Source organism: Psittacula echo (genome assembly GCF_963264785.1).
Source record: "Psittacula echo genome assembly, chromosome: 2".
Taxonomy (NCBI): domain Eukaryota; kingdom Metazoa; phylum Chordata; class Aves; order Psittaciformes; family Psittacidae; genus Psittacula; species Psittacula echo.
In genome coordinates, this window is record NC_137737.1 from 42,543,623 (window position 1) to 42,557,322 (window position 13,700).

Genomic DNA, 13,700 nt, shown 5'->3' on the forward strand with positions numbered 1-13,700 from the left:
TGCCCCATAGACTACAACTCTCTGGCTTCTCTCCTTCAGCCAGTTCGCAGTCCACCTCACTACCTGATCATTCAGACCACACTTCCTCAATTTAGCTATGAGGATGCTGTGGGAGACTGTGTCAAATGCTTTGCTGAAGTCGAGGTAGACCACATCCACCGCTCTGCCATCACCCATCCACTGTGTTATTTCCTCATAAAAGTCTATGAGGTTGGTCAAGCACGGCTTCCCCTTCTCAATTGTGACATTTGTTGGATGACAGATAAATGCTCAAACAGTAAGGAAGAACATCAGCCTAGTTTGTAAAGGCATATCCCACTGGTGTTGCATGTGGCTTGGGATTTTTCTTGAGAACAGTGACCTATGAAACTTGGACAAAGAACTGTTCTGTTTCAAGTGGCCCCTTTGAGCTCATCTTTTGCACTTCCAATATAGGGTTGTGAGGCTTGTGCTTCCATTGCACAACCTCTGGGCAGGGAGGGAAGAACATGCCATACTGTATGAAACGCTGCAGGTCTCGAGCTGCACAGCCACACAGGGCTTTGTTTACCTGTGCTTATCACATAGTGTCAAATTGGGATCTCATGGCCCATAAGTCCATGAAATGAGTTTGTGATAACATAGTGGCTTGCATTTTCTTTGCTGTGTTTCTTGTTCATCAGATTTTTACGTCGGTATGCTTTCAAAGCAACAAAGGGAGACATCTCTGCAATATGTACCTCTCCCAAAGTAATAATGATTTGCAGCCAGGTGATAAGGATCTTGGTTAATTCAAGTGCATTGGAAACTATTTTTGACTCTCTTGCTTTCAGTGAACAAGGTTCATGTGCTTACAATGAATAGGCAGGACTTTTAGTTGGTGTTCATCTAAATGCCTGTATGGCAGGAAATGCTTCTGCTTTCATCTGTTTCACAGTTGTTCAGAAGTGATTCTTAAATGGCAACTGGCTATGGCAGAGAGGGATTACTGAAGGTGTTGTGGATGCTTTTGAAGTTGTGTGCACTTTGGAGGCTGTAGGAAAAGGATAAAGGATGATGACAGGAAGAAAGAAGAGGTAGTTAAAGCTGATACTAGAGGAAAGAAATAGATTAAGTAGGAGAAAAGGGAATAGAATGTAAAGAACACAGAAGAAATACGATGGATAAATATGCAACATAAGAAAATGAAGGAGGGAAAATGTGTAACTGGTAAAACCAGATTCCTTATTTGAATGAAAAAAATGGAAGTCACTAATGCAGTCAACATCACACTGCAAGACTTGAATCTTTTATCTGAATATCTTGGTTTTATTCTAAGAAGAGTATTCTTCTTTAGCCCCTCCTATTTACAGGATGTCTGGGGTAGCTGCTGAACCTTCATGTTACTGTTAAAATGGCAATCCTGTATTAGAAATAGAGTGAAAGCAATAAACTAGTTCTTTTTGTTTAAACTGAAAGTATTATTAATGGCTGCAGAGGGAGCCATTGCAATGAAGAAAAAGATACTTTCTATGTTCTCTTTACATTTTAGATTCTTTTTCTTTGAAAAGGGTTTCAGAATTCTGCCACTTGAGAGGTGGACTGAAGAAAACAAGCAGAAGAAATGTGGTTTATTTCACTTGATTTAAGTGATATTTCCACATTAAACTGGGAAACTATTTGATCATGGGTGATGTGAAACTGAAATAAGCACTTCATGTTGAATCCTTTAGAGCTCTTAGATTCTTTGTGTTGAATAACAGCTCAGCTTTTTGAAACTGAAACAGGAAAGCGAAGGTGTTGAAATACGAATACATAAAGATGGAACTGAGAATGCTCTTAGTCTTGTTCTTCGGACTATTAAGTAAATACTATTGTACTTTAGGGCTTTTAACCAAATCATCCTATGTCTAAGTTCACATGAAAATATTCCCTGTACCACCTCTACAAGAGGAACTCTTATACAGGGAAATATGTTAAATATAACCAAATATTTAAAGTTTTCTTCCTTCATAAAATACAGAGGAAGATTTTTCTTTTTAGTATGTACAGAATGAATATTCTATTAATTTCATTCTCTCTTATTTTCGTTTCTCCTTATAATAGTAAAAATCTCATAAAATTGAGTACCCCTCAGGAGACACAAACCCGTATTAAATCACAATAGGATAGGGGGCTAATTCTCTTCCAGTTTCCCTAAGACAATGTTTTGTGTGTAGATTTTTGGCTTTTGACTTTCTGGGTTTGGGGGTTTTTTTTGTTTGGGTTTTTTTTTTTTTTTTGGTGGGTTTTGGGTTTTTTTTTGCTTAAAGATCTGCAAATTCATGGGGTTTTTTTCCCTTGCTGTATTTCAAACTGTGTTTGAATAGACAGAAGTGTTATGTGCTGGGTTTTTTAAATGGATACCATTATTTATTTATTAACCTCTGTGTATTTCTCATTTGTGACACTAGGATATTGATGAAGAAATTGAAGCCGAGTACAACATTTTGAAAGCTCTCTCTGATCATCCCAATGTAGTCAAATTCTATGGCATGTACTATAAAAAAGATGTGAAGAATGGAGACCAGCTTTGGCTAGTTCTTGAGGTAAACAATTTGGAAAAATAAGAGTTTTCTTCCAGTTGGCATTCTTATGTTGAGTATAAACTCAGTAGTGGTTGCATGTGAAGTGATAAATGCTGCTGTTCAGTCTCTACAGTGTCCTGAATTAATGGTCTGCTCAGAGTTCAGCATTCTTATTTTGGTATTATACTGATAGTGCTGTGGCTTCAGAATTAGGATATAAATTCTGATATGGCTTCATAGAACTTGCTGCATAAAATCTTTCTTTGGTGAAAGTCTTGTCATGGGAATCTTTCTCTAATAGTATTTCTTTAAATATGACTAAGATGGGACATAAAAGTTAAAGAAACCACTATGGTGATTTTTTTCCTAAATAAAATTATAGAAATTAATTAATTGAATTGCCCTTTTTTTTTTTTTTATGTAAGTAAATGCACAAATAGATAAGTCAATAAAAACAGGCTACTGCTCAAATACTGTTGAATGCAGCAGGATTTCCACAAATGGAGTCAGTGCAAGGTAAGGCCTGTGATTTGAGTGTTTCAGTCATTAGTTTTGACTAGTCTGGGAGCAAAGAGCTTGACTGTTACAGTTTTTATAGATCTACTATAACCTATTCTGCAAAAACTGCCTCCTCTCCCCAGAGGAAAAAGAAGAATGTCTCTGAAAGGAATAGTGTGCCTTTCATAACAATCAAAGCTCTTGCTGATGTTTGATCAGTGTTTGATAAGGTTGAGATTGGAGAATTGGTTATATTTTATGATTTGTCAGGTAAGTGAATAAAAATCTCCTGCCAAATATCTCAGTGATACAATGTTACCTAATCCTGGAAAGCTCTAAAAATACTCAAGTTCTAAAAGCTTTTCCAAATTCTTCTAACTTGCATTGGGAAGATGTTTTTAAGAAGTTTGCCTTGGAAATAGTAAATTATTAGGCTAGACTGGCATCAAAAGATGTCAGCTCTTTGTGCAGCGAGCATCTTTGAAGATCTAGCTTCTGTTGTGTCTGCTGGGCAGTTGAAACTCCATCTGTGAAACTTCTGGCCTGTAAAGGATGGATGCCAAACTGCCAGGATGGAACAGACTGTGAGGAAACAGTAAAGTGTTTATATTTTACCTTTTATATTTCACATGGATTTATTTTCTTAATGTGAAAACCACAAACCTACATCCATAGTATAATTTTTATATTTATACTTTGCATGCCAATCTGTACGTGTGCAACTGCTAGTATGAGTGTGTGGGGTAGTCCTGCATGCTTTCTGTCACTGCACATGTAGATCCATGAATACAATGGATTTCAGTTGGGGTGTGTGTGTGTAGACATCCATAAGTAAAAAAATAAATTCCAGTGGTGATTTTGATGAAGCTTTCCCTTTAGTAAAGGTACCTGTGAAATAAAACTGTTGTGGAAAAGATTCCTCTATTAAAATGTCACCTCCCTTTCAGCTCGTATGCACCTTTATAGAGCCATTGCAGTTTGTTTTTCACAGTGGCTATTTAGGTGTCCTAGAGTTGATAAGAATGAAATATCATAATCATCTCCATTCTGTCTTGTTGCTTTGGGTTGTTTTGGTGTGTTTTTTTGGTTTTCATGGTTTTAGGGTTTTTTAAAAATTTGTGTCTAAATTCATAAAGGTGGTGATTAGTCTTTGCTTTAGATTACAGAGCACTCTGTTTCTGTTGCTTTGTTTTTGTTTTGTTTTAATTTATTTTATCATAAAAGAGCATTTTCACTTCAGAACTGTTGTGTCCTCTGAAGAAGAAAATCCAGTCTTGAAATTTAGATTTGTTGAGTTTGATATCAAGGAGGAAGACTTTCTCATCTCCTTCTCTCAATAAAGTTATCAACTGTTCAGAGTAACAGTGCTCAACTCTCACTTCAGAAATCCCCCCTCTCCATAGGCTGCACTCAGATACGCTGAACATCTGCTCCTGTGTTGATGCTGTTCTAATCACATTTGTAATGAAGAATATTGTGGAGGGAGGATGCTTACCATGTATATTAAGCTTTGTCACATGTGTCCAGAGCTGCAGGCAGAAGAAACTGGCCTATTGAGTTTGCGCTGAAATCACTTGAGTATGTACTTGGGGTGAATCAGCTTAGCAGTTTCATGTCAGCCCACACCAGTATGGTGACACAGCTAAGGCAGCATATGCTGTAGCCCATTTCTTTTTGCTCTGGATGTTAGTTCAGAAGGGAATAGATCTGAGATAATTAGAAATCAGCTGATGAAGATGGAACAGAGAGATAAAACATATTAGGCCCTACAGGTGAGCCTGTGGGTCAAAGGCAGGTGGGGAGAACAAGTGGCACAGCCCTTGGCCAAGATCTGCTGCAAATAACAACCTAGTCAAGACTGAGTGAAGGCTGAAAATACCACAGCAAGGTAAATGGTAGGTATTACACAGCTTTTACTTGCTACTGTAAGTCAGAGACCAAGAATCATAATGCAATGTATTTCTGTAGTTCATTTCCTACACAGATGATGTAGACCTTTCAGAAGCATTTTAGTCCATTTTTAAAAGACACAATTATGCATGCCATATATGAGATGGATTTTGGTTTGTGAGCCACATAAGTAAGCTAGTATGTTTTATAATTCTCAGTATATTTTTATACGAAATAGAAGGAACAGGCATTATTTTATAGGGAAAAAAATTGCTTTAATGAGTTAAACCTTAGCTTGGTGTTAAAAAAAAAAAAAAAAAGATTTGAGTAGAGCGACTTCCCACCCCAAAATACAGGTTTGTAACATCAAAGCATTTTGTAGAAACCCCTCATTTCCGGAGAGGTAGAGGGAATTGCCAAGAAGTTACAGAAGGGCATCCCTTTGTGCTGAATGTCAAGAAGACTGACAAAATATTCTTTATAGGTGGTTTTGTTCTCCAAGTGTGTACATGACCATTTCGAGAGCATTTACAATGCCCTGCTGAGTTAGACCAGTGGTCTGTGTCGCACAACATTTTGTCTCCTATGGTGGCACTAGAAGATGCTATGTAGGAAAAGTCTGTCCAGTTTTTCTTCAGTCAATTTCCCTCATGCTCTCCAGCAACCATGACTGTTGTATTAAGGATGTCCCAGACTATTCTGTTTACTATCCATTTATGGACACACTAAATTTGATGCTACTGCCATGCTGTGCAGTCTTCTTTTAGGGCATGGAAGTTTAATTTTTGTGTCATTATTATATCCTTATTTCTATGTATCATATTCCATATAGTAGAATATAGTGTTTTCAACATTAGGAAGACATTTCCAAATCTAAATATTTTTCAATGTATGGCAATAAATATAGAATCCTGTTCATTTGAGAGGGAAGAATACGTTACAATTTCCAGTAAGACTGCTAGCTCTGTTTTCTGATCAGCTCTAATGCTAAAAAGTACCTTCACAAACAGTATTTCAGTAGCTAGTGCAATCTGTACAGGCACTGGTTATGCCCAGTCTTGACTGGAATGAACCTGATTCATCTTTGTTCTCATGTAGAAACCTTTTCTTGTTGTAGGGTAATCTTCATCAGAGAAATCACGTGAAACTCTAGAATAGCTTGTGCCTGGAATCTCCTTTTCTGAAGAAGTGGCACATTAGCCTTCCCGTGGCCTCAGCCTTTTAACATGGGAAAATAAATGCATTAAATAATAATTTAATTAAAATAAATAACTTAATTAACTTAGTTTTAATTATTTGTTTTAATTAATTTAATGCATTGGTAACTTGTATCATTCTGCATTGTTGCAGGCAAAGTGGTATACTTTGAGTCTGATCTTCTGAATGTTTCTTGATATTAATTGAACCTGCTAACCAGACACTGATAACTCAAAAGAATTGCAGAAAGATTATAATAAAGGATTATGGTGATCCAGTTGGCAGCTGTGTTTGCTAATTTAAAATTTGCCTGAAGTGGTTCAAATTTGTTACTTTCCTTTGATCTTTCAAAGTTAACACCAAGAGGAAAGATTTTGAACTTAGAAATATCTAAATTCTCTTTTTAAATCCTTGGGAAGCTTCTATTTGTGTTGCCTTTTCAGAAAGGACAAAATCATTGAACCCAGTAAACAGAAGGGGTTTGAATTAAACTAGAACACAAAATAAGTTTAGTGAATCAATTCACCTGGTACTCTCTTCACAAACATAGATGAGGTACAGACCCGTGGTATGGATTCCATTTGATCAGAGTGAGGACACTGTAACAATTGTATAGGTAGACCCATATGGAAAAAAAGATTAAAGTGCCAACCTGCTGTACCAGGGTAATGATAGCTCATTGCTACTGGATTAATTCCAGTGGCTTGGCTGGCCTGGGAAAGCTTGCACATCTAGCCAAAATGCTTAAAATCTTAAGAACTGAGAAAGAACCTGTCTAACAGAGAATGTTGTTCTGTGATGGACGCAGAGTAGAAATCAGTGTAGTTCCCACTCAATTACCAGTTATAGGGGCTGTTGCAGTTGTCCTATGAGTCACATACAATGTGTATGTAACAAGCTGAGACCCTCTGATATAAGTCCTTTCTGGTTTTGTGCAGATCCTTTAGAAGAATTACATTTTTGAATTTGCCCAGAGATGGAGAGCTCAGCACAATGTATAGAATATCAATTACTCCTTTCCAATCCTAAAAGTGAGCCTTCCTAGCAAGAGCTTACATCACAGCTTTAAACCAGATACAACAAATGGATTTGGAAATGGAGAGCCAAGAAGGTAACAGAAGTCAGTGGTGATCTCAAGCAGCTGCAAGCGTTTGTCACCACTGTAGCAGAGAAGAGTTATTAAGAAGGATTTGAAGGAGGATAGTGCTGTGGTTTTCTGTTTGTTTTGGCTGCTACTTCAAAGCAGAAAGGAAGACATGTTGTACCTACAGTTACCCAGTAATGGATGCCAGCACTCTGAGTTAATCAAGGATAGGAGTAGACCTGTTGCTGCCTAAGGAAAGACTGCTGTGGGTCTCAACAGTAAAAGCAACTAGCTCATGTTTGATGCGATTGAGAATGGGCAGCCAGCATGAGGGTTCAGGGAAAGAGTGGCATGGTCAGAGGTGGTTGTTTAGTGCTAAGAACTCACTAAGGCCAAGAGAAGATGATGTGGCAGTAACTCCTGGGTAAAATGAAGAATGCTGAACAATACATCTGTACTGCTGCATCTTTCCTGGAGTGAGTCTGCTGTGCTGCTGCACTGTGGTATCTGCTGTTTGGAGAGAGAAGTTTAACATAGTGGATGCTTCCAAATGTTTGCAAATGCTGACTGTGGTCACGAAGAGAGCCCTAGAATTCATGATGTATGTATAAGTTTTCCTCACAGAATCATAAATGAACAGTGACAGCATAATTTACATATGTGTCAGATAGAGAAAAATTAGTATAATTAATGCCCAAATCTAGTGTGGCTAATAGTCTTGGATTCTTTACTGACCTACTCTACATGGAACAATTTCTGATCACGTTGCCTTCTCGACATCACATGTAATTCTAACATATGGTGAAACTCACTGAAGTGCATCTTTCTCGTTTAAAGAACAACAACAAAAAAATAAATTCCTCTGCTCTGTTATATACTGTCCTATCTATGGAGTGTATTTATCTAAAGAAATACAAGAAATACCACTCTCAGCAGGTCCAGTTGCCTTGAGAAATGGAGATTTATCTTTTATTCTGCTGGGAGCTGATATACTAACACTGCAATTCTAGATTGCAGTGTAGTTTGCTACAAAAGAGAAGAAACCACTGTCCAAAGTTCTAGGTATCAATATTTTTCTTTTTTAAAGAATAAGGCTAGAATGGCCAGAAGCACAGTATGGATTTCCAGGATCAGGACAACAATGTATTAATGAAATCCATCTCCTTTTCTTACTTCCACATGCATTAAGAAAGACAGAGGCACATCACCCAAATGTTTCACTGCTATTCTGTAGCTTAACATGGATGAGGCTTCAGCTGTTTGAGAGCTGGGAGATGTAAAACTCTGGAACTGGGTGACGTAAAACACGAAGAGAGACAAGAAACTGGAAGAAACACCACCACTCCTCCCTGCCCCAAACCAACCAAACCCAAGAGAGATTCTTTTTGCAGTAGGCAACAGTATATTTACTTCTGACTCATTAATTTTGACTTTATGAGCCCTATAAGGAGACTGGCAAGTTCTCTGTGTTATATAAATAGATCAGTATTTTTAAAACCTTTGTATCTTGATAATCTTTCTTGACGAAGTTATCAATGCCTTTACCTCCTTCCTATATCCCAGTCTGAAAGGGCAGGGAGTCCTGTAACATGTACGAGGCAGGAGATGCCTATGGTTCTTGCGGTCAGAATGTGCTGTCACCCCCACATGGCCAAAGCAATGAGGCTCTGCTTCTATTCTACATCCAGGCACAGAGTGCTGTTTGTGCCAAAGCAGGCTGGGCACAGAAAAGCAAAGTGCAGAGTGAGGCAGGTAGTTCTGTCCTTGTCTCTCCTGAGTTTCCAGAGCCATGATGAATCCTGATAGCCGGCAGTATAACATTTTTCTCTCCATTAGCTTGATCTCTTTTCTTTTGCAGCTAATGGTATTGTCACTGTTCACGGCACCTCTCGGTGTGTGGAAGAGGAAGAGAGGAACTGCTGTCAGTGTTGCAAAGCAGGTAGTGCTTGTTCTTGATGTGGAAACACATTGGCTGAAAATATCTGCAGCTTCACAGCTTGCAGGAAGGCTCAGAGCCTGGGTAGATGCTGATCGTACAATATCCTTTTTGGATGTCACATGGTGGGAGTAGGAGTAACCTCATCTAGGTGTTCCTGCTCTGGCAGGGGGATTGGACTAGATGATCTTTTGAGATCCCTTCCAATCTCTAGCATACTGTGATACTGTGAGTGACTTAGACTAGCATATCTGAAGTTTAGCGGGCAAATTCATATCATTGAAGCTGTTGGGCCTTCAATTGTTGAAGTCCATTCAAGTGAAGGTTTTGTCTTTAAGCAATAATACAATTGTAAGGAATAGGTAAGAGTATGGAAACTGGAGTTCTTCTTATTGCTGGAATAGTTTTGGCAAGAGTGGGAAAAAGCAAATTCAGTGATATGCATTTTTGTACAAGGCCTTCGTAAGTAACAAGCGATTGCTGGAGTGAGCACCACAGGATCTGTGGGAATGCCTAGAAGCAGGACCCAATAGTCTCATTTTCTCTTTCAAAGAGATAAGCCTATCTGCGATAAACTAGAGACACTGCTATATCAGTTGCTTCTCTTTTACATGAAATAGAGGACCTTGTGGTATGTACAAATGAATAATTTATTTAGGATTTTCCTTTGGCATGTTTACAGTGTAGAATCATAGAATCAACTAGGTTAGAAAAGACCTTTAAGATCATCAAGTCCAACCATTACTCCAGGACTGCCAAGACGACCACTACAGCATATCACTGAAGGGTACGCTTTTGTAAGATACAGCAGCTAATATATGCAGATACTTTTCCATCTAAGGGAATAAAGGCAAGTTTGTGGAGTTTAAAAAAGCCTTTGGTTGGAAGTTGATCTGTATAATAGAATATATGATAAAAGCTATAATAAGAAAGAATATATGCAACTTTTTTGGTGTGGAAGATTTAGTATAAAACAATAATCTTTCAGGAAATTAGCATAGTGGAAAATAACTCGTCCATTTGTGGTTTACAGTGAGTGAGGTGGGGGGAAGAGAGTTGTCATCTGTCTAAATGTTATCAGGTATTTCCAAATGGCACGTATAGAAGAAAAATTAAACCATTGAAAATTGCTTTTTCATATTTCTCAACATGGATCATTTTTCAGTAATGTCTTTGGTTATAATTGCTCCATTCAGACTAACTCTGAATATTTTGATCCATTACATGTCTGAATTATCCTTCATTTTTTCATTTCTAATGTATCCCTCTTTGCTTCCCAATTATAGCAATTTTTCACTCTCAAATTATATCCTATTTTCTCAAGATCAAAGTTGTGTGGCTACAACTATCATTTGATGCTTCGAAGTTTTAGTAAAAACTCGTGATTTCTGAAATAATGACTATTTCATGTTGCACTGTTGTTTCCACAGTCCACATCTTTTAAACAGCTGGTGAGCATACATTATGGCTCACCTTGCTGGAGAATACTGCACATACAAAAAGCTGGTTCTATGTAAACTCTAACAGTTTTTGCCATCATGGAGTAAAGCGAAAGCCTAGAAAAACCCCAAACAGAGTTTTACCATTCCACCATGTCATTGGATAGCATGCGAATACTATGCTCTCACATTCTAATATTTAACTTAATTTCATTTTCTATACATTTTTGATCACAATTTTACTAAAGATGTGAAGTTATTTTTTTAAAAAAAAAATCAACAACAAAAATGAAAACACAGGAAACCCACCATGAAATCCAAACCTTACATTTGTAGAGCTTTTGGTGAAATCCCAGATTATCAAACCTTCTTTAGCTCTAGTGAGGAACGGCATCGATCATCTTAGTGCTTTGGCTAAGGCTTGTCTCTTTGCTTCAGACATCTGAGGTTTAAACACTTAAATTCAAGTGTGATAGACAATATAATTTTGCTGTGTTAGTTCTCAGTTTACAGGTTGGGTCCCTTTATACAGGGAGTGACTGGAGTAAATGGACTTGTTTGTAGTGTAGAAAGGTCTCCTCATCCTTGTCTTTTGTTGGCCAGAGAGGGCTTGAGTTGAAGGTTATAGAAGAATAGTGTAGCAAGGAAAAAGGAGCAAGGACCTGCAGGAAGCAGCCAGGTGTCAGTGGTGACAAAAAGGAAAGTTTCCTGTGCTCCAGAAAGGATGTCAGCATTTATTGCAATTCAGAAAGCTGCTGACTTGGGTGAAACCAAACCCTGGAAGCAAGGAACTGCCTTGCATACCAAGCAGGAAGAGCTTGGTTTACAGAGCACTCTAATTTCAGTTCTGTCTGATCTAGTCTCTCAGAGTTAATCATTCCAGTAGTTTATTTAAAAAGACCCCAGGTCTTTTGAGTTTAGCATCCTTTTGGCTCTTACAAAATTCTCTTTAAGAATGTTTTGGAATATCTTCAGGACACTCTCGCTGTGATAGGTTCCCATGACATTTACGGAGTTGCAGTAATTCCTTTTGTAGTCACCAGAGAGAGGCAGGCAACTCCTAGAGCTGTCCTGTCCTGCACGCTTCTGGAAGAAGAATTGCATTTTGGCTGAGTGTGTTTCAGCTTCACTCCTTTTATGAAAGGAGCCTTTCAACAAGCCCCATTGTTTGGAGCAGTGCTTCCCCAGCCATTCTTTCAAACTCAATAGAGAAGATTTCTATTGCAGTAATTTAAATTACACTAAATTACTGTCTTTATGTAGGAACGTAGACATAAAATGAATTATGTGTAGTGTGGACATGGCAGTACTTGGAACTACTGTCTCGACCCCAAATCATGTAGAAATGATGCTACAAAAGAAGAAGGTGCTTTGAAACTTTTCTTAATTGGTGAAGAATGAACAAAAGCAACGTGATTCTGAGCAAGCAGTGAAAGCTGTGAAGTGCTCACTGTCTCCGCAGGCGGCCTTATTTGCTTACAAGATTCTGTGTGTTTTCCAGAGCCTCAGCTAAGCTCGCAGCAGTCAGTAGAAATACTTCTGTTAACATTACTGATCCCTAACTTAGGCCCTGCTTTTTATCCCTTGCCAAGTGAATGGTTTTGCACTGTAAATGTTATTTTTACCACTCTTCCTTGTGTATAATAAAATGATGAATTGCACTGTTTTTTATGTCAAAATGTTCTGTCTTGATAAGCTGCCTCTTGCATTTGCTCACAAAGTTCTGGGCTTATAACTGACCAGTGCCTTTCAGTTTTGTAGTTAGGTTAGTTGTGATTTTGCACAGTGATCCTTCCATTTATTTCATTTTTTTAAATAAATTTGAACCCAGTGTTACACTCTTGTCAGGCTGCGAAGCTGTAGTTGAAGCTCCTTCAGAATTTCTATTGTAAATATATTATGTGGTGAATTAGATCTCAGTTGCTTTACATAGCACTGTTCCAAATCATAACTTGATACCAGTTCAGCTGTATACTCTTTTGAGGAAGGTATGTAAACAAGTGATAACATTGATTTCTTCATTAGCAACTTCATGGGGATGAAAATGTATTGTAACATAAAGAATTTAAATTATGGGATGGTGCAATATGAAGTTTACATCAGAAGTAGCTAGCAGGGGAATTCAGCCAAGATGTTCCCCATAAACCTTTTGTACAGTGCTGTTGCCTACTTGCTTTTTTTCATTCTGTTAGAGACAAAACAATATTACAAATGCTTTAGAACAGAATAAATCCTGCTTTGAGGGGCTTATTGCTTTTTTTTTCCTGTTTATGTAAAGTCCAGTGACTTCATTCACTTCTGCTGAGGTTGAAAGAAGAAATTTAGAAAGCTACAATATGGGCATAGATGCGGCTTTTTCTATTTATCCACAGCGTGAGGTTGAGATATCTATGTCCTGAGAAAAATAAGCGGCTGTGAAAGCTGGCATTGCATAAGATGGAATAGGCAAATTTTTCCTCTGGCCAGCTGTCTTATCAGTGCATGCACTTGACAAAGAAAATAAGAAGTTAAAAGCCAAACTGAAAGTGAAGAAATCAGAAGCAACAACAAAACACCCATGAGGCTGTGACTAACACAGCCCTGAAGGTGCTAGATCATGTAAGAGAGCAAAATTATAAATACCACATGGTTTGTGATCACTGAAGCTAAATAACTCAGGAAAGATGTCTGGTTTAGTGATATGTTTCATTTGGGTAAAATTCAAAGTAATCAGCTTTACCTAAAAGCATAGGGCATTGCTATAGTTTCTTTTGGTTATGGTTATCTTGTATTGCTATTAGGAAAAATAGGAACCCCAGTGTATATCTTTCTTCCATTTGAGGTGAAATTAAATCTGCGCTGCATATTGAACCACTTGGCCTGTTGAAGAAACTGATTTAGTTCCCCATAAGTCTTCACAAGGACCTTCAAGTATTTGTACTAGGTGTCAGGTGCTGTCAGTGGAATGTGCTCTTTGGCAGTAATACTTATGAAAGCATGTCACATCATAGGCAAAGAACAGGAGTTGATCTGGTCACAGCTGACGCTGTGCGACAGCCAGCATTGTGAGATGGACAGTCCATCAAATTCTGTCTTGGAGACAAGACAAAGAAAGTGACTGAGGAATTGGCTGTATCAGGCTGATTCATTTT

The 13,700-nt window shown here is 38.0% G+C and overlaps 1 protein-coding gene across 1 annotated transcript in view; it reads left to right on the forward strand.

Moving 5' to 3' along the window:
* Positions 1 to 13,700, forward strand: part of LOC308217434 (myosin-IIIa-like) — a gene marked incomplete at its 3' end in the record, with an annotated part of 39,486 nt that overhangs the window by 1,998 nt on the left and 23,788 nt on the right. Inside the window, exon 2 of the mRNA XM_080610504.1 lies at positions 2,412 to 2,546. Within this exon, the coding sequence (XP_080466630.1) occupies positions 2,412 to 2,546 (135 nt within the window). The remainder of the gene's footprint in view (positions 1 to 2,411; positions 2,547 to 13,700) is intronic.